Source organism: Piliocolobus tephrosceles, chromosome 20 (assembly GCF_002776525.5).
Source record: "Piliocolobus tephrosceles isolate RC106 chromosome 20, ASM277652v3, whole genome shotgun sequence".
NCBI classification, from domain to species: Eukaryota; Metazoa; Chordata; class Mammalia; order Primates; family Cercopithecidae; genus Piliocolobus; species Piliocolobus tephrosceles.
Window position 1 is genome coordinate 38,724,087 of NC_045453.1, and position 20,681 is coordinate 38,744,767.

At 41.3% G+C, this 20,681-nt stretch overlaps 1 protein-coding gene across 6 annotated transcripts in view; it reads left to right on the forward strand.

Annotated features, from left to right (window-relative positions):
* Positions 1-6,566: 6,566 nt before the first annotated feature.
* Positions 6,567-20,681, forward strand: part of NAPB (NSF attachment protein beta) — a 51,851-nt gene continuing 37,736 nt past the window's right edge. For 2 of the 6 annotated variants that reach the window (XM_023191861.2, XM_023191862.2), the window contains exon 1: positions 6,851-7,487. Coding sequence is in view for 2 of the 6 variants with exons in the window: in XM_023191858.2 (XP_023047626.1) it covers positions 6,684-6,781 (98 nt within the window). In the remaining 4 variants the exon portion in view is untranslated. Of the gene's footprint in view, positions 6,782-6,850; positions 7,488-20,681 lie in introns of those variants that run through there. The other 4 variants (XM_023191858.2, XM_023191863.2, XM_023191857.2 and 1 more) reach the window with 4 other exon arrangements.

Sequence of the window (20,681 nt, forward strand, 5' to 3'; positions counted from 1 at the left end):
TAAACCGTTGTGCCCAGGAAAAATACAAGGCTTGGTTTCCTTGAGTCTCTGGTTACAACACTTTCTTCCAATTGATCAATATACGACCTCGTTTTATGTGTGTTTCTAGTTAGAGGTGTCTTTTAAAATATATATTGTTGACTCGTTATCATCAAGCTCATCACCAACAGCTCTGTAAATGCCTGAATGAAGCTTATTTAAGACACATTTTCTCCATAAGGGACCTCACAGCCTTCCTGTGCTTAGGAACTAGATAGCACTGCAGCACTATACCTGGGGCCATTTTAAACTGCAAAATCACCAACCAAAAAAGCACAAAACTGAAACCACATGTGGTGGCTCATACATGTAATCCCAGCACTTTGGGAGGCCAAGGCTGAAGGCACTTGAGCTCAGGAGTTCGAGATCAACCTGGGTAACACAGCAAGACCCCACCTCTTAAAAAAAAAAAAAAACAAACCACAAAATTGCAAAATGTGGCAGTAAACAGGCTGTGAAAAAGGACACCTGTTAACAATATAAGAGCTGGAACAAGGCTGGGAGTGGTGGCTCAAGGCCTAGGTGTGTGGATTACCTGAAGTCAGGAGTTCGAGACCAGCCTGATCAACATGGGGAAACCCCACCTCTACTGAAAATACAAAACTTAGCTGGGTATGGTGGTATGTGCCTGTATTCCCAGCTACTTGGGAGGCTGAGGCAGGATAATTGCTTGAATCCAGGAGGTGTAGGTTACAGTGAGCTGAGATTAAGACACTGCACTCCAGCCTGGTAGACAGAGTGAGACTCCATCTCAAAAAACAAACAAACAAACAAACAAAAAATAACAACAGCTGGAACAAGAAGGCAGAGTGTTGCTGTGTTTGACCTCAGCTTGGAACATATGTGTCAGGCCACCCACATTTTTTCCCACTCTGAGTGTCTGTGAATGACTGCAAGAGTGCCACAAGTGTTGATTTTAGGATTGCAACTTAATTTCAGCAAGTAGGTGAGTTTGCAAATATGAAATCCATGAAAAATAAGGGTTGACTCTGTTTTTAAAGCCAGTTACTACCATGCTAAGAGTAGATTTGTGAAGACCCAGTTCTTCCCACCTGATTACAAAGAAATGCTAGCACCGCACCCTAAATAAGCCTGGGATAGTGTAATTTAGTGATGGGAAAATTATTTAACTTTCTAAGACAGTCTTAGATGTTTCTGTAAGCGCCAGATGTGATGCAAACCAAATATACCACAGTGGAAAAAGGTTTTGTGAAATTTGATTCATTCAACTATTGGCCATTAACAATCAATTACAAACACTTACAGCAACAGAGAAAATATATGTTTCATAAACAAACAAAAAATACAAACTACAACCATACTCCTAATAATACTTACATGTGTGTAAGTTTCATGGATAAAAATGAGATAGCACTATATACGTTTAAAAAATTAAAAATGTTTCATTGGGCAGGTAGAATTATGAGCATCTTTTTTTCCTAAAATTTCTCCTAATGTAATATTAAATAATGATGTGAAAGGAATTCAAAGAGTATGTGGGAAATAAACCATTTTTCCCTTTAAGCAATTGTGTCTGTGGCTCATAACCATAACTTATATTAAGCATAGATAAGAAAGGTCCTAGAACATATAATATAAATAAAAATTGCCAAAATGATCTTATGCCCATTTGCCATAAATAAAGGCATCAAGTTAATTTCAAAACTTGTTTGTAGACTTTTATATCAGCTAATAAAAAGAAGAATATTTGGTCGGGCACAGTGGCTCATGCCCGTAATCCCAGCACTTTGGGAGGCAGAGATGGAAAGATTGCTTGAGCTTAGGAGTTTGAGACCAGCCTGGGCAAGACAGCAAGACCTCATCTCTACTAAAAATAAAAATTAAAAAAACAGCTGGGTTTGGTGGTACATGCCTGTAGTCCCAGCTACTCAGGAGGCTGAGGTAGGAGGATCACTTACTCCTGGGAGATTTAGGCTGCAGTGAGCTGTGATTGTGCACTTCAGCCTGGGCAGCAGAGCAAGACCCTGTCTCAAAAAAAAAAAAAAAAAAAAAAAAAAAAAAAGAACATTTACTAATGATAATAATATGTATTTTCTCATAAGAATTTATTTTAACTTAATTTACCATTTTTTTCCCTAACAGATATTTGTGTATATTTAATTTTACCTTTTCTAACTTTTTGGTCTGAATTTTGTAAAGTAATTTTTTAAGGAAAGGTTAAGTAAGATTAACAAAGTTACATTTGGGGAAACTTGTAACAATTTTGACAGGGTGTGAAATGTCACTCCACACACATAACACACAAACACATAAACTGATGTTGTTTCAAAAAGTTTTTTAGAGATTAACAAAAGCTGTTTAATTATTTCTCTGAAATGTGTCATTCAAATGTTCTTGGGTTTTGTTAGTCTATGAGAAAAATGAAAAGAATCACTGTAAATAGAACAATTAAATTCTATCCTTATATTTGCACAACCTCATCCACATAGATGGAAGATTTATTTTCATTAATGCATTCCTTTAACGATTTTGGGTGAAAAGCCTCCTGAAATGGACTTCCTTCTTCCCTGCCTTCTGAAGCAGAACACTCTGCTTTAGATGGTTTGACCTTGTCCGATGACTTTGAGCCACGCTTAGCATTTCAGGCAGAAGCAAGGCTGAGATGTCATCAGAGGAGGCCACTGTAGACCTGGGCAGGGACCCTTGGGCCATGCCATGCAGGGCCATGTGAACTGAGGGCTGTCCCCCAACCCCAACGTAGGGGCTCCAGCTTCCCAACTTTGTCAATGCAATCAGAGTGGACCAGGGTGAGCATTGACTCCCTCTAACCTAGCTGTTGTGCTGTGAAAACGTCTGCAAATCCTCGGAGGCCCTCCCATCAGGAAATGGTGTCTCGTTTCCCTCCCCTTTAATGTGGGTGAGCCTTCCTGCTTTGCTTCAGTGAAGCAGCAGTGATGTCCCGTAACTTTCCATACTGAATCTTTGCCTGGTGCTTTCTCTCCTTCTGTGAACACACGCAGATGGCTACACCCTTTCTCCATATCGATTCTGTTCTTTTCTGACTCTGGCTTTCTTAGTGTTGGGGTTCTCAAGTAGCTTCAGCCCTGTCTTGATGGATCATATTTCGGGGTGTGTGTCGATTCAGTCTGAGCGTCCAGGTGTCCACCTCCATCTGCTCACAGGGAAAAGCCAGCAGTACTGTTGGCTCTGCCTTGTTCAGGCTACAGGCTCCTTTCCTGCTCTGACTTCTCAGAAACTCCCTGAAGCCTTTTTCTTCTTTTCTTACACGTGTCTAAAGTTTCTGAAAAGCAAGGCACATAGAGGCTGGTACAATCCACTAGGACTTGTGCAACGATAAAATTGTTCTCTGTGCAGTCCAATATAGTAGTGTAGGGGGGCATCTCATGCTCCATCCACCTAGGCTCCTGGTGGAGTCTGAAAATTAAACTTATATAAGACAAGTTAATAGCAGAAAAGCACACAGATGTATTTGATACACGTTTTACATGGCATGGGAAGCCTCATAAGGAAATAAAAACCCAAAGAAGCAGTTATAATGTGTTACTTATTTACTGAATTGGACAAAGAATAGTAAACTGAAAACGTGATGAGGCAGAGGAGCTTGAGCTAGGGTAGTTAATTAGATAGAAAAGTGACTAGGAAGATAAGGGTTAGTTTAACAGGGTTTGTACAGAATTCTCTTGGACTCAACTTCCTGCCTTTGATGATAAAAATGTTGCTTTATTGCTAGTATAAGAAGGACATCTTTCATATGGGAGTTTCATCTCTTGCTTTAAAGAAACAAGAGGTTGGGGCCAGTCGCAGTGGCTCACGCCGTAATCCCAGCACTTTGGGAGACCGAGGCGGGCGGATCACGAGGTCAGGTGATCGAGACCATCCTGGCTAACACGGTGAAACCCCGTCTCTACTAAAAATACAAAACATTAGCCGGGTGTGGTGGCGGGCGTCTGTAGTCCCAGTCACTTGAAAGGCTGAGGCAGGGGAATGGCGTGAACCCAGGAGGTGGAGCTTGCAGTGAGCCGAGATTGCACCACTGTGCTCCAGCCTGGGCAACAGAGCGAAACTCTGTCTCAAAAAAAAAAAAGAAAAAGAAAAAGAAACAAGAGGTCAAAGCATCTAGTGTGTATTCTGCATGCAAAAAGAAAAGAAAAAGGTCAAAGTAATCTTCTTGCACCTGTCGTTTTTCAGGTGTCTTTTTTATTTTTGAGACAGAGTCTCACCCACTCTGTCGCCCAGGCTGGAGTGTAATGGCGCAATCTCAGCTCACTGCAACCTCTGTTCCACCTCTCAGGTTCAAGTGATTCTCCTGCCTTAGCCTCCTGAGTAACTGGGATTACAGGCATGCGCCACCACACCCAGCTAATTTTTGTATTTTTTGTAAATTTTGTATTTTTAGTGGAGATGGGGTTTCATTGTGTTGGCTAGGCTGGTCTTGAACTAGTCACCTCAAGTGATCCGCTTGCCTCAGCCTCCCAAAGTTTTCGGATTACAGGTGTGAGCCACCGCCCTCAGGCATCTAACTTAGTCAATCCACCAGGTGTCTAACTTAGTCAATCCACTAGGGTTATATATTTTTAACTCTTTCAGTAGCCACTGGCTATGTGTGGCTATTGAGCACTTGAAATGTGGCTAGTACAGCCCTGAAATGGAATTTTACATTTTATTTAATATTATTTAATGTGAATGTAAATGGCCACCAGTGGTGAGCAGTTCCATCCTGGGCAGAGCAGGTGTGGGCAGTGGGTCCTTTGGCTCTTCTCCAAGGTGACTTCTACTCTTCTCCTGATCCACACCAGGGGTGCTTCTCCTTTTCTTTTCCTTCTTGTTTCAAGGATTCCTCAACTATCTCTCTAGTCAGGCCTTATTCTGTGATGTTCATCTCTCTGCCCTGTCTCCTTTCCTCCCCCAGCCTCTGGGAGAAGAAAGCACTTGCTCTACACAGTAATTAAGTTTTGAAGGTTTTCACCCGCTTTGGTGTGGACTGGCGGAATGGTGGGAGTGCCCACAAATTTCCAGTGACAAAGAAGAGAATGAAGGAAATGACCAGAAGCCACCAAAAATGTCTCTCTTAATTGCAAGTACTAGCTTCGAGGAGGCAGTCTGTTCCGGCTCCTTTTCAACTGACTACAGATTTGAGAATCTAGAACTGTGTGCTTTAGAATAGGGGTGGATTTCAAAATGTGCATTTTCTAGACTCCAGCTGCAAGAGACCTTGATACCAAAACCCAGTGGCCTAGCAATCAGTATTTCTTAAATATCCGTTAGAGCTTCTGCATCAGACCATGTTTGGGAACTAATTTAATCAACACACTGATTTACTTAGGAGTTTTTGATTTAGCCTCACTCCATTAAACGCCCATAGACTGCTCTGCTTTCCAAATGCTTATGTTCACTTTTTACGGTTTTTCTCTGATCTCCCCTGCATTTACGGTCACCTCCAACTTCCTGCCTCCTTCTCTCTCCAAAAGCACACAGATCAGCTTTTCAAAGTTAGAATAATGCATGTAGTAATCGTAAATAAACTGCATGAAAAGCTGAGATTTCTTTCTATCTCTACAGAGGCCTGAAATGTATGAACTCTGTGACATGTGCTTTAGTCAACTTTCTTTCTAGGAGTTTGCCCCTCTTGCCTTGCTCTCTACAGACAGTCTTCATTTTTTAAAATTTTGCATCCCAGTGCCCAGAGTGTATTTATTAATAGTTTGAAACTGTCATAAATCTCACTTGGCGGTGATTTTCTTATTAGCTTCAGCATCTCTGCCTTAGCACTGCCAAGCTTGAATGGTCTAGACATTGTATTCAAAAATAACTCCCTCTGGGACAGGCCTGAAAGTCTCTGGCACAGGATTCCATCTATCTATGGATACTTCTCCTAGGAGATTAGAAGTCTTCCTGGCAGGCACAAATTTTGTCCCTGGAGATCCATCCACTATGGCCAGTATTATGTAAAGGATAAGAGTTCAGTGGCTGATATCCCCTGAATATAACTCAGTCAACAAAAGAGTGGATTGTGCATATATTGCATATATGGAACTCGTTTATAACCAAGGAAGAGAGGACCAACAGAAAGTTACAGTTTGGGGAGATTTAAAAATAACTGAACTTATATTGGGGAAGTCTTGCTCTTGGAGATAAAAATGGCTCTTATTGCCAGCTGTTGCTCGTTTTTTGGTAGGCGGTATCAAGCATGTGATGCTTTGGTGGCTACACCAGATTCTCTTTTGCAGAACTTGCAAGTAGGGTGTGGGTTCCATCCAATCTGTTATCCCCCTGTTCCTTCATCCATCCCATTGCCATGCGAGTTTTACTCAGTAGGTGATATTTACTAGAGTCCACGGATCATTTACCATGTCCTCATACCTAAAAGATTAAAGTTCACCTTGGCCCAGGACCCCCCTGGGTGGTCACGCCCCCTGCGCCCATGTCCCGGGAGTTAGCTGTGCGCAAGCTCGGCTCACACACACCCCGCCCCGGGGCCTCCTGGGAACTGTAGTAGGCGGCTCGAGCATCCCCGCCCCCATGACAGGACCTGGACTACAGCTCCCGAAAGGCCTCGCGCGTCGCGCCTGCGCCTGCGCCCCTGCGGCCGCCAGAGGGAAAGCTAAGGCGCCTGGGCGCGCAGCTAGCCGGCTGAGGGGACTGTGGCGGCCGCGGCTGGCGACATGGACAACGCGGGGAAGGAGCGTGAGGCGGTACAGCTGATGGCGGAGGCCGAGAAGCGAGTCAAGGCCTCCCACTCCTTCCTCCGAGGGCTGTTTGGGTGAGCGCCAGACCGTGCGTGCCCTAGGGGGTCTCGGTACTTGGTCCCTTTCCTTTCACGCTGACCCCCCGAGTACCCCACGCAACCTCTGAGACCCTCAGACCACGCCTAGGGGCCCTCAGCCTGCAAGGCGTCCTCTAGAAATCCTGTAGGGCCCCCCAGCGCCCCCTGGAGCCCCCAGGACGCCCCGGGGCCCTCAGTCCGCACGCGCCCTCCAGAGACCCCACAGGGCCCCCCAGGGTCCCTGGAAACCCCGCATCCTCCCAGGGGCTCTCAGCCCCCACGCGCACTTTAGACACCCCCTAGGGCCGGCAGAACCCCCCAGGGTTCCTCAGCCCCCACACGCCCTCCAGATCCCCTAACACGCCCCCTTGGAATCCCCGGAGTCTCACAGGGACCCTCAGCCCCCACGCGCCTTTCAGAGAACCCCTAGGACCCCCAGAGCCCCCCAAGCGCCCCCACGAAGCCCCTAGAACACTCTGAGGGGGCTGTCAGCCCCACGCGCCCTCTGGAGACCCCGGATCTCCCCCGTCGCCCTGGCCCGGGTTGGTGCGGGGGTCTCACTATCTAGCAGGTCAGCAGCTCCCTGAGGGCCGCGGGCGGGGTAGCTCGGGGCGCGCATGGGGCCCCCCTTCTCCGTGCGTGGCGAGTCGTATTGGTGCATTTCGCCACGTTGAAGCCCGTATCGCTCCGGAGACCGGTCCAGGTGAGGCGCGCCCTGGAGGAGCCGGAGGGGTCAGTGCAGGGGCCGCCCCTGGCGCCTGGCAAGCGCTTCTGCGGGCGTCCTGCCTGCTGGTGGGCCCCGCGGGGGAGGGGGCGGCCCGGCGCCGGATCCAGAGCTGGTGTGCTTGTTGGCCTCCTGCCAGGGGCCTTGAGCCGAGTACACGTTTAGTAAATACTTGAATAATGAACGAATATATTTTCTCAGCATAGTATTTTTCCTTCTCCAGAGATTGATTGATAGCCAGGGCCTCCTGTTTGATTAACGGTGACGCTGCTCCTGTTTAAGTCAGCGCCCTTTGGGAATCCCGTTAATTTCCTGTAATTCTTCCTTGCTCTCCTAAGGAGGATTTTGAATTCCAACCTCTCAAAAAGCAGAGCCCGCACTGACAGCCCAGAATTCTTCTGGGCTGTTGAATATGTGAATGATTCAGCTGTTTAGGATGAGAAAGGCAGAAATTTTGTGTGTGCCTATTTTCGTTTTTTTCTTTTGAAAGTGAAAGATCCTTTGCTGTTACCAAGAGCAGATACTTAACCCATTGCATGACTAGACACGATTTTATTTCTGTACACATTCAGTTCAGACTCTTATTTCCGAAGACATACATAATGGACTCTTAGCTTGTTTTGCCAACTTCATTCTTTTGGCTATAAATTATAGTACTTTACGGATGTTGATATATCTTTAGGAAATGCTTAAGGACAAGTTTCGTGCAGTACGCATAACTGCAGAAATGCATAAAGGGCTGCAAAAATGCATGAAGTTCAGGGTCCCTGTCCTCAAGAACCTCTAAGAGGACATTTATCACAGCTGGTTTCTAAATTTCTTATGTGATGTGTGGGAGATATAGCTATGAATTATGTTTTGTTTTGCATTTAAAAGTTATAACAGTACCATGAAGTGCTAGTGCCACACTAACTCCTTTTAAATGTTTTGATTCACAAAACGTTTAAAATTCACTCTGATAAAATGTAATGTCATAGTACCTCATGCCAGGAGGTTATTTTAATGTTACAACGTATTTCAAGTCAGGAAGTGCTTCCCTGTGGGAGAGTCTGTAACTGGCAAAGGAAAAAGCATGACAGCACTTGGTGCTTGTCTCAGGAGAACACTCCTTTTGGGAAAGAGGTGTTCGATGTTTTTAGGAAATTAGGCCAAATCTTGAGCTTATAATCCTTAAAGGATTTTGAAAAGCCTTTGTTTTTAAAGATACATCTTCCTTTTAACTGTTGCTACCTATGTTATTGACAGGACATATACGAAGACCAGTCTTCACCATTCACACTTAGTTTACACAAAAGTTAGTGCATCTTAGTTCTTACCCAGCTACAACAGGTCAGTTTATTATCTAGCTTTGGGACCTAGGGCAAGTTACTTAGCCTCTCTGTGCTTCAGTTTCCAGTGTATAAAATGGAGACAATAATAGTATATCTCAAAATTTATGCGAGTTCAATGAGGTTATGTTTGTAAAATGTTTGGAACCATGGATGTTGGAGACAGTGACTATTAGATATTAATTAACATATTAATCAAAATTGTCAGCTCCAGTTATTTATCAAAGAAGCAGTACACCAAACAGATGACTTTTCCAGAATTTCAGAGCCAAAGACCTTTTAGAGTACATCACTGATTTTTTTTTTTTTTTTTTTTTTTTTTTTTTTTTAGACAGCGTCTCACACTGTCGCCCCGGCTGGAGTGCAGTGGCGCGATCTCGGCTCACTGCAACCATTGCCTCCCAGGTTCAAGCGATTCTCCTGCCTCAGTCTCCTGAGTAGCTGGGATTACAGCCGTCCGCCACCACACCCGGCTAGTTTTTTTTGTGTGTGTGTGTTTTTAGTAGAGACAGGGTTTCACTATGTTGGCCAGGCTGGTCTTGAACGCCAGACCTCATGATCCACCTGCCTTGGCCTCCCAAAGTGCTGGGATTACAGGCATGAGTCATCGCTCCCAGCCTCATTGATCTTTTAATGAAGTAAAATATCTGAAAGGGCTTTAACTGTTAATGCAAGTGTGATTTATACTTTGAAGACTGTTATTTCCAGTAATACTTGCTCCAGGAAAGCTTGCAGGAAGAAGAGTACTTAAAGTTTTAGGAGTTTAGTAATATTATATAATTACTGAAGCCAGAAAACAGACGTAGTGTCTCTGTGACAGTCGGACAATTAAGATTCTGTATCAATGTTAGGCGTTTAGAATCCTACCTTATAGATGGCATGTCTCATCACCTTTCTAGACTGGAGTACATGTTACTCCACCCTGCCCCTGCCTTCTTAGCTATAGAATGTCCCCATATTCATTCCTAAAGGTCTACATGTAATCCTTTACTTAAAACGCAGGGTAGTCCATCTCTATGTCAGACTCCTGAATTAACGTAACACAAAATTAATAAAACACACAGACTGACTTGAATATCATCAGAGCTCATGAGCTGACTAGCTGGTGCTTTAAAGAGGACAGGCGATCTGTTTTGAGGTTGTGGCAGTCATTAAAAGGTGCTTGGCATATTGCAGATATTTCACGTCACAGACATTCTGAACATTCTGTCTGCAGATTAAAGCCTGTCATGAGTTTTCCTCTAGCGTTTACCACTCACACTGGTTTTGTGGCAATACTGTATTCTTAGTAGTATTCTACAGTTTTTTTTTTGTTGTTGTTGCTTTCAGTAAAAGTAGATGAAAATATGCTTATGTATTTATGAGAATGTGTCAGTCAAATATTTCTTCTCTGTGTAAGGCACAAATCCTCTGCCTTATCTGCTTGATAGGTAAGGTATCAGTATTCCTTCCCCACGCCCACCTTCCTCCTCAGGAAAAGAGCTGACAAGGGATGCAAACATTGCAGGAAACCATTGTTGTGATGGTTTGTGTTTCTGCTTAATTATCAGTTAAACAGTGATGTGCTTTTGTAGTTCTGGAGTTAAAACTTTTTCTCAAGTTTGTAGTATAGTACATTTAGTAAAACTGCTTCCAAAGGAGTTGTATTGTCCTTTAGTTTGTTGCCAGGAATGAGCTATGGAATTTTGTAGTTAATTTCAAATTCCAACATATAATGTTAATGAGCTACTGGTATGATTTTAAATTGGCCTGAGGCTGACATTAAGATAGTTTTCAATTGGAAAAGCCTCTTTTAATACTATCCCCTCCATCTTGTTGCTGTAAGACCCGACTGGGAATAACCTGCACAATGCACATACAAGATTAAGAATGACAATGGAGACCAGATGCAGTGGCTCACGCCTGTAATCCCAGCACTCTGGGAGGCCAAGGCGGGAGGATCACTTGAAGTCAGGAGTTTGAGACCAGCCTAGCCAACATGGTGAAACCCTGTCTCTACTAAAAATACAAAAATTAGCCTGGTGTGGTGGTGGGCACCTGTAATACCAGCTACTTGGTAGGCTGAGGCAGGAGAATCACTTGAACCTGATAGGTGGAGGTTGTAGTGAGCTGAGATCGTGCCACTGCACTCCAGCCTGGGCCCCCGAGCGAGACTCCGTCTCAAAAAAAAAAAAAAAAAAAAAAAATGCCAATGGAAAGATGTTCTTTATGGTTAACGCTGTCTTCTTTTGCCTTTCAGTGTTTAGTCTTAGAGTTTACACAAGAGCTATCAATCTGGCAATGTCAATGTAAATTTAATGAAAGGCCCCATTGGGTTATCTTGAAATAATTATGAATCTATAATTTATTAGCTGTTTGTGAAAATTGTGAATATTAAGCATTGCAGACTATAAATTATCAGTATTCTTCACTTGTGTTTATTTCAACAAAGATTGCTTTTAAGTTTTGCCAAAATATGGTGGGGCCATGTGATAACATAGGTGAAGCATTTAGGTTTTCCTCAGTTAACAATTGTTGTTCAAATGCAGATTGAACTTGTAAAAAAATTATTAGGCTCAGGTTTACTTATAGAGACAGGTGATACAGTATAAGAAATAGATATGTATATTTGTGTATCTTTCTCAAAAGAAATATATTATAAATTGAACAATTATTTTTATGAATTATATAATACACATAAGAAATATAATTATATTATTATTCATGGGGAGACCAGGTGGAGGCTCAAGTTCTCTCATTTACTATTTTGGTGACCATAGTCAAGTAAATCATACTTAGAACTTGTTTTTTTTTAGTTTTCAAATGGGCAGAGGGACAGAATCTGTTTTTCACGGTTGTTAAGGATTGAATGAGATCAGAATGCTTATTCAGTTGCACAGAGCTATATAACTTTAAAATTGTTTGGTTTTCTGATTTTTTTTTTTTTTTTTTTTTTGAGACGGAGTCTCGCTCTGTTGCCCAGGCTGGAGTGCAGTGGCGCGATCTCAGCTCACTGCAAGCTCCGCCTCCCGGGTTCACTACATTCTCCTGCCTCAGGCTCCGGAGTAGCTGGGACTACAGGCGCCCACCACCACGCCCGGCTAATTTTTTTGTATTTTTAGTAGAGAGGGGTTTCACCGTGTTAGCCAGGATGGGCTCGATCTCCTGACCTCGTGATCCGCCTGCCTCGGCCCCCCAAAGTGCTGGGATTACAGGCGTGAGCCACCGCGCCCGGCCGGTTTTCTGATTTTAGGTTGTTACAGCTTGGTATCAAATGATAAGCTGTTACCAGACTGGCCTTTTTCTTGTTGCATTTTTGCAGTTTTCTCCACATATTCTTTCATTCTTGTGAGCTCTGTGAAGTGCAGTTACTCTGGAGAGAGAGGGAGGGCCAGTGGTCATGGCTCCTTGGAAGTCTGCCTGTTTTGTTGCTGTGGCTAACACGTCACCCAGCCTGAGGCATGTGGTGGGCACGTGGTAGATATTGGTGGAGAGAATGAATGTATTAATGCTAATATAAATGCTGATGTTTTTTCTTTTATTCTTATCTAGTTTTCAAGAGTAAAGCTATACCAAGTAAAGGAGACTTTAAGTCACTTTCTTCCGTTTTATGTATGTATTAATTTTTTTGAGACAAGCTCTCACTCTGTTGCCTAGGCTGGAAGGCAGTGGCGAGATATCTGCTCACTTCAACCTTGACCTCCTGAGCTCAAGAGATCCTCCCACCTCAGCCTCCCAAGTAGCTAGGACTGCAAGCATGCACTACCATGCCTAATTTTGTATTTTTTGTAGAGACAGGGTCTTGCTATGTTGCCCAGGCTTGTCTGCAACTCGGGGACTCAAATGCTCTGCTCTGCTGACCTCAACTTCCCAAACTGCTGCTGTTACAGGGGTTAGCCCCCGTACCAGGCCTTTTATTTAAATATTTGTTTATTATAAACATTGTAACTGTACACGGTAGAAAAGTACAAGGAGTACAGAGAGTTTTCTTCTTCTTCTTTTTTTTTTTGATGGAGTCTTGCTCTGTTGCCCAGGCTGGAGGGCAGTGATGTGATCTTGGCTCACTGCAACCTCCGCCTCCTGGGCTCAAGCAATTCTCCTGCCTTAGTCTCCCGAGTAGCTGGGATTACAGACATGTGCCACCACGCCCAGCTAATTTTTGTATGTTTAGTAGAGACAGGGTTTCACCATGTTGGCCAGGCTGGTCTTGAATTTCTGACCTCGTGATCCGCCTGCCTTGGCCTCCCAAAGTGCTGGAATTACAGGCGTGAGCCACCGTGCCCAGCACAGAGAGTTTTCAGTTGAAAAGAAAAGTTCTCTGAGCCTTTTCCATAATCTCACTCCTAAGAAGCAACCATTTTTAACTTTCTCATTAGTTTTTCTGATGGTTACCACCACATTTCTAAATAATTTTAGAGCACTTCTACTTCCTGATTTCTTGATTTTAGACAGTACCTATTGATTTTGCTAAAAATGATGAAGAATTTATTATAACTTTCATGGTCTTAGATTTTCCCCTTTGCCCCCTCATTTTACTTAGTTATAGCTCAGTCTCTATTACCTTGTGTATATAAACAGCAGATTTAAATCTTCATTAATCATATGAATTAATGCTGAATAAGCTAATCAAAATATTTTACTTAAAAATTTTTTAATATATTTTTCTATTTTTGTGAGTTATGGAGTCAAAGAGAATATACTGTCCAAATTGCGATATTTTTGAGATACTAAGGAAATGGGTACAAGTGAAGCATGTCTATGCAGTGGGGACACAGAATCACCCTAGTTACAGACTTCATATACTCTTCTTAGATTTTTACATTGTGTTTATTTGATTGGATGATAAAATCAGTAAAGCTTTTGTACTTTCAAAGAATTTTCAGTGACTAATAAAGTTCACAGTAAGGAAACTTGGAAGTAGAGTTTCAGAATGTTAACTATTTTTGTGTTTAAGTGGAACTTATAAGTAATAACAAAATTGAATAAGTCAGTACTTTCTTGAATTAAGGTATCTTTTTTCATGGTAAGGACATGTCTGTCAATTCCAGTTTTAGTCCGTGTTTTCGTTAGGCATTAGTGTTGTATTTTGAAGGCCTTTTTGAATATCTGTGGAGATAAACATTTTTCTCTTTAGAGTCATTGTATGTTAATTAGTAAATACGAGGCCTCGTATTGTACTGTCCTTGCACTCGGGGTAAATCTCTCAGGATTGTAATATATTTTTAAATTTAGATTCTATTTTTATTTTTATTTATTTATTTATTTATTTTTTTGCGACAGGGTCTCACTTTGTCGCCCAGGCTAGTGTGCTCATTACTCTCTGCAACCTCCGCCTCCCAGGCTTAAGTGATCCTTCCACCTTAGCCTCCTGAGCAGCTGGGATTACAGGCACAGGCCACCATGCCCAGCTAATGTTTGTATTTTTATTAGATATGGGGTTTCACCATGTTGGCTAGGCTGGTTTCAAACTCCTGGGCTCGAATGATCTGCCTGGTTCGTCTCCCACAGGGCTGGGATTATAGGCGTGAGCCACTGTGCCTGGCCTAGATTGTATTTTTACATATATGATTTAGGATTGTTTTATCTACAGTTCATTTGTATATAGTCTTTATCAGCTTGAAGTATTGCTGTTGCAGGTGCCTCCCAAAAATAATTTGGATTTTTTCTTTTTTCTTTTTTTGGACTCCAGTCTTTGAAGGTTTAAGAATATACCACAGTGAAACCACTGGGGCTTTGGATGGGTATTTCTTTGATAACTTTCTTGTTTTTGTCTCTGGAGTTTGTAATTAAATTTTCTTTCTCTACTGATGTCAATTTTGGTAAATTGTATTTTCCTAGGAAATAATTTATTTTATCTAAGTTTTAAAAATATATTTGCATTGTGCATAGCAGTCTTTTCTGACCTTTAAAATGTTCTGTTTTGGTAATTTTCTTCTGTCACTTTATTTTTGTATTTGTGTTTTTTCCCTTTTTTCCTTGATTCTTTTGATTCTTTTTCCCTAAACAACGAATATTTTGATTGATTTGTTCTACTGGTTTTGTGTTTTCTGTCTTACTGACTTCTACTTTTATCTTTATTGCTTTCTTTGGCTTCTTTTGTTTTTTCCTCTGGTTCATTTTTCTAGGGAGGTGTTTTTTCACTGTTTTCATTATTTTATTTGTATGGATTCACATATTCATGGCTATACTTTTGTTCTTAAAACTGCTTCAGTTGTATTTTATAGATCCTGTTATATAATATTTTTATCTTAGTTTGTTTCCCCTTTGTTCCAAGAGGTTTTTTTTTTAAAGGGTTTTATTCCAGGTAGAAAGAATGGCCTTTCTTTGTATATTATTACTTAAACTTTTTTTTTTTGTTGTTATGATCAGAGATTTTCTTTGCCACTTAATATATTGTTGGTGTTCATGAATGGTCCAGGTACACAAATTGTTTTTAGACACGGAGTCTTGCTGTGTTTCCCAAGATGGGCTTGAACTCGTGGCCTCAAACAATCCTGCTTTGGCCTCCCAGAGAGTGCTGAGATCATGGGCATGAGCCACCTGCACCCAGCCCCCATGTACACTTTATTTTCTTGGAGACAGAGTCACGCTGTCGCCCAGGCTGGAGTATAGTGGTGCAACTCACTGCAATCTCCGCCACCCAGGTTCAAGCGATTCTCCTGCTTCAGCCTCCCCAGTAGCTAGGAATACAAGGCATGTGCCACCCCACCTGGCTAAGTTTTGTATACTTAGTAGAAATAGGGTTTCACCGTGTTGGCCAGGCTGGTCTCAAACTCCTGACCTCAAATGATCCAATTGCTTCAGCCTCCTGAAGTGCTGGGATTGTAATCCCCTATGTATACTTTAGAAGGTGGATATTTTGTTGTCAAATTTTGATAGAGATCCCTCATGTCTAGTTATTGATTATATTGTCTGTGTCTTTCATGTCTGTATTTTTTGTTCACTTGATCTGTTTTGGACTTAGAGGGGCATATTAATATCTGCTTTCTTATAAGTGTATTTCTGTCTTTTTTAACTTTTGCAATTTCTGCTTTATAAAGGGGGCTACTGTGTTTTTGGTGCATAGATTTTCCCAACTAATATTATTATGAATTATATGTTTAGTATTATGAAGTGAGCTTCTTGAAGGTCTTTGAGCCCAAATTTTGTCTCATTGCAGGGTAGCAATCTCTATTTTCTTATTGCTTGTATTTGCATTCCTTAGGACTGTATTATATAAGAGGATCATACATGCCGTCTGTTACCGTGTGCCCTCTGCTGCCAGTTGTGGCCATGTGACTGACTTTGACTGATAAAGTATGAGTGGAAGGCACTTCTGCCATGGCTTTTTCCCTTCTGTAAGAAATTAAGAAGAATATATATACCGGATAAGTGGTACTTTCCACAGTAGAGAATGATGACACTTGGAGAAAGAGCCAGCAGTCACAGCCAATCTGCAGTAACAAGTCAAGTGACTGAGAGAAGCCTTTGGGAGACATCAGGGTTATTTGCTGTTACGATAGCTCTAACAAGAGCTGCTTGATTTGTTTGGTATACTTTTGACCATCTCTTTATTTTAAGCCTTTCAGAATTGGTATTTTAGTTGTGTTTCTTGTATTGAGCACAAAGTTGGGTTTTCTTTTGTGAGCAGATCTGAAAATGACAAGTATATGATTGGTTCTTAACTGTCATACTACTATATGTACTGTATATTATATTTTCATTGTTATTTGTCTTCATGTCATCTCTTTTCTCTTTTAGGAAGGTTTGTAATTTTGTTCTACTGGTTACCTTTATGCTATAAATGTTTTTAAATATCCTTAGCTCCTTTTCCTTACTTAGGTGCCTATTATTTTGTTTACTCTGGAAAATTCCTATTACCTATGTGCCTCTCAGTGAGCATGTTCCACGTCTCTTGTTCTCTAATGTGCTTTTTTTTTTTTTTTAAGCTGTTTGTACTTTATCAGACATAGAAGTGTTTCCCTATTATTTTTCTACCCTTGTCCTCACATTTTGTCTTAGATATACAATACAACATATGCAGTGACACCACCAGTCATTTCAACTATGTTTCCTAGTCATCTCTTAGTTATCCCTTGGGTCCTGGCTTACACTGGGGGGTGCTTGATGGATGGCCTGGTTGTATAATCCTTGGCTCACACTTTTTTCCCCCTTGAGTTTCCAGTAAAGGATTGTTCCACTGTTCTTTTGCTCTGTATATTGCTGTTGAAGTCTTAGCCTGATTTTCTTAGTTTTAGAAGTAACTTTGCCGTTTTATGTGGAAGCCCAGAAATGTTCTTCGTTTATAAAATCTAGTCATCTTACTAAGATATGTTTCACAGTAGACTATTCTGGGTCAGTTTTCCAAGTACATGTCTGCTGTTCAGTATTTAGATTCATGCCTTTTGTTTCCAGAAAATTTTCTCAGATTGTGAAAGTGGGTTTTTTCCTCCCTTCTTCAGGGACTCTAATTACATGGATATTGGCTCTTTGCCCATCCTGTATCACTTTTACTTAGATCCTTTTCCCTTCATTTTTGTTCTCTTGGCTCTTTGCATAGTTTTCCTTATTGTCAGTAGAATCTGCTATCCCCTTAGGCATGTTATAACAGAGATTTTATTTCCGAGATCATTTTGTCTTTTTATTTCTGTCCTTCTAGAATTTGAAACAAGAGTTCATCATCTTACTTTTTTTGTGTGTATTTCCATGATGAGTTTTTAAATTTCTAACTTATGATATACTTTCATATCTGTTCAATAATATTTCAGTTATATGGAATTGTTTTCCTGTGCCTTGTGATTGTTTTAGGGAACATATTTTAATTCTTGTTTCTTTTTTGTTTTGGAGTTGTTTTGGTATGACTCAATTTTATTTTAATATTTATTCCATTTTTACAACTTTTATTTTAGATTCAGGGGGAACATGTGCATGTTTGTTAACTGGGTAGGTATATTGTGTGATACTCAGGTTTAGGGTACAAATGATCCTGTCACCCAAATACTGAGCATAGTACCCAATAGTTTTTCAACTGTTTCTCCCCCCATGCCCCTCTAGAGTCCCCAGTGTCTACTGTTGCCATTGCTATGCCCATGGGTATTCAGTGTTTAGCTGCCACTTATAGGTGAAAACGTGTGGTATTTGGTTTTCTATTCCTGCATTAATTCACTTAGGATCTTCTTTCTTATATAGTAGCTTCATATGGATGCTGTTTCTCCTTTCTGTTTAGTGTAGAGAGTCACAGAGATTCTTGGACACACAATAGCATGTGTTTCTGTGACAGGAGATGAGGGGTTTGTGTGACTTCACGGGTTTCTTAGTTTAAATGCTGCCTTGTGTAGGTACAGTTAAATGCGGTTTCTTTAATGAATGGTGCTGTAGAGGGGTAGATAGAGGGTTGGTGTGACTTCTAATAATGTGATACTCTTTTGTTTCAAGAATGTATTTCCATCACTTGCCTTGTTTCCTTTCGCTGCCAAGCCTCCATAGAGTTGCCCCCACCTTCTAAGTTGCCTTGTCCCAGAAGCAGTGTCTTCTGGAATCTGCTGCCTGTGGCAAAGCCCCTCTATTCGTTCCCAACTGCAGTACTCTAACCTGCCAGGTCTTCCACCTGGTCTGGGGTGTTTGCCTACCCTGGTAGGGCACTTCCTTGCTGAGAGTTCTTCCCTGGACAACGATTGCCAGGTTAAACTCCCCTCTCCTGTCCACAGATTCCCCTCTGACTGTCAGCAGAGGCAATGTTGCTAGCTCTGGTAGTTTTGGATTTTTTGTTTCCTTAATTATATTTAATGGAGGCTTGCTGAATACTGCCTCCTTTTGCTGTGAGCACGGATTATGGGTGGTTGTGTTTGCTTTTTGTTGATCTGTAAGGTTTTTGGAGGATGTGTGGATATATTTATCTGTAAGCAACCACCATGATTTTTTGGGAATCACATGTCTCATCAATATTTTCTGAAGACTGAAATTCAGCTTAAATTTTTATAAAGACTGAAATTCAATTTAAAAACTGCTCTTGGTAAATTAGGTTGTATAACAGTCATTTCTGAATTAATCTAGCAGTTACCATTATCTTAAGTATTTAAATATCTCTGTTTTGTTTTATTAATAGGTCCAGTCTATGCCTATTTCTTCTCTATAAAGATGACTACTCCCCATATAAAGTTGAAGCTTTAGAAAACTATTGTCAAAATAAAGTCTAACTAGCTTTCTTTGTTATACTTGTTCTCATAAGCTTTATTTCAGGAAATTGTGCTTAAACAGAAATACTTTGGTCACAGTCCTTAAATGTCTCTGATTATTTTCTCTGTTTGAGAATCTATGATTTTTGTCCTTAATTAAGCAGAAGCTTAGAAAAGTTCTTAGAAAATTGATTCCAAAAGTCCAAGGCCACTGAGACAGCGCTCCCCTTAGTGGTACAGTGCTAGCTGGCTTGGTGGAATTTCTCTTTCTCTCCAAGGCCAAGACAGGCCTGGCTGCTCCAGGGAACTGAAGTCTGGTAAATAAATGACAGTGTTCATTTGTAGGTAGTCTGACTCAAGCCCATGCCCTGAACCTTTCCACCATACCTTGGGCTTCTGCATTACCGATTTATAAAAGAACAGTGAAACATTTAGATGCTGCCTTTTGATGTAAGAATTCAAATTAGCATTCTGGAGAGTATCTCCCTCCTACCTTTTTTTAAAAAATAGTTTTTAATTGACACATTGTATTGCACATGTTGATGGGGTACAATTTGTTTTTTTGGTATACGTCTGTGTTGTATAATGATCAAATGAAGATAGTTAGCATACTCATCACCTCATGCATTTATCATTTCTTTGTGTTGAGAACGTGTGAAAATATCTCTTCCAGTTGTTTTGTGTCCTTCTGGGGCCTCTGCATCTCCCCCACTGAAGAAATCTCTACTTTTGCATCGCATAAAAGATTTGTACTGTTTTAAAATATATTAAGACCTGAAATAGAATAATCTTGGAAGGGTTAAGTTTATCTAGGAAAGCCCCAAGCTTTTAGAATCTGTGGAGATTCCAGAAGTGAAGCATCAGGTAGAAATAAATTGTTTATAGAGCCTATAATATCACAGAGTAGTTCTAGATGGCAGAGGCACTTTTAGACAGATTTTGAATTTTCCTCTCTTCTGGATTCTTTCTACATTTGCTTATTATTTTGAGGCATACATGGGAAACCGTAAAACATTAATGTGGACAGTTTGTTCCATCCAGACACTAAGCAGTCAGCCTTGTTATTGTGGCAGGCCCTGTGCTGCTTCCTTTCCCCAGAGCATCAGTCTAGTGGCTAAGGAGATACTGCTGGTAAATAATGAGAAAAAAGCTACCCTGCCTTGTGGGGATCCCCCCAGGCTCCTCACACTGGGCAAGTCCCTTTTCAGTCTTTTGGGGTGGTTTGAAACACCCCTTCATGGCATCCTGATGATAGAGCTGAATTTTGCCTCTGGTTCTACATGCTTATCTTCATAGTACTGTCACTGTCACTTTTTGTGGTATTTCTACTCTAATATCTTGTGATTTTAGACGCAGCTTTATTTCTACCTCAGGAGTTGTCAGCCTTTTTCTTTGAGGTACATCTCATGATGTGTGTGTCATTAGTTCTCACAATTCTACGATGTCTCCTTCCTCCCACCCACAGTTTTAAAATAGTATGGACTATTGTTGTCATAGTTTTATAATGCTCTGAAATAGTTATTATTCAGGATGGGGGAAATCAAGATTTTAGATTATTTGAAGATGAATTGGTTTTTACAGCCCTACTGTTCACTGGCTTCTGGTGGGACATTTGTGGTTTTGACCATGTTTCCTCAAGGGAATATGGGAATTGATAGGCTTTTTCTCAGACCCTTCTAGCCGTGAAGCTTGATATTCTTTCCTCAATGTTG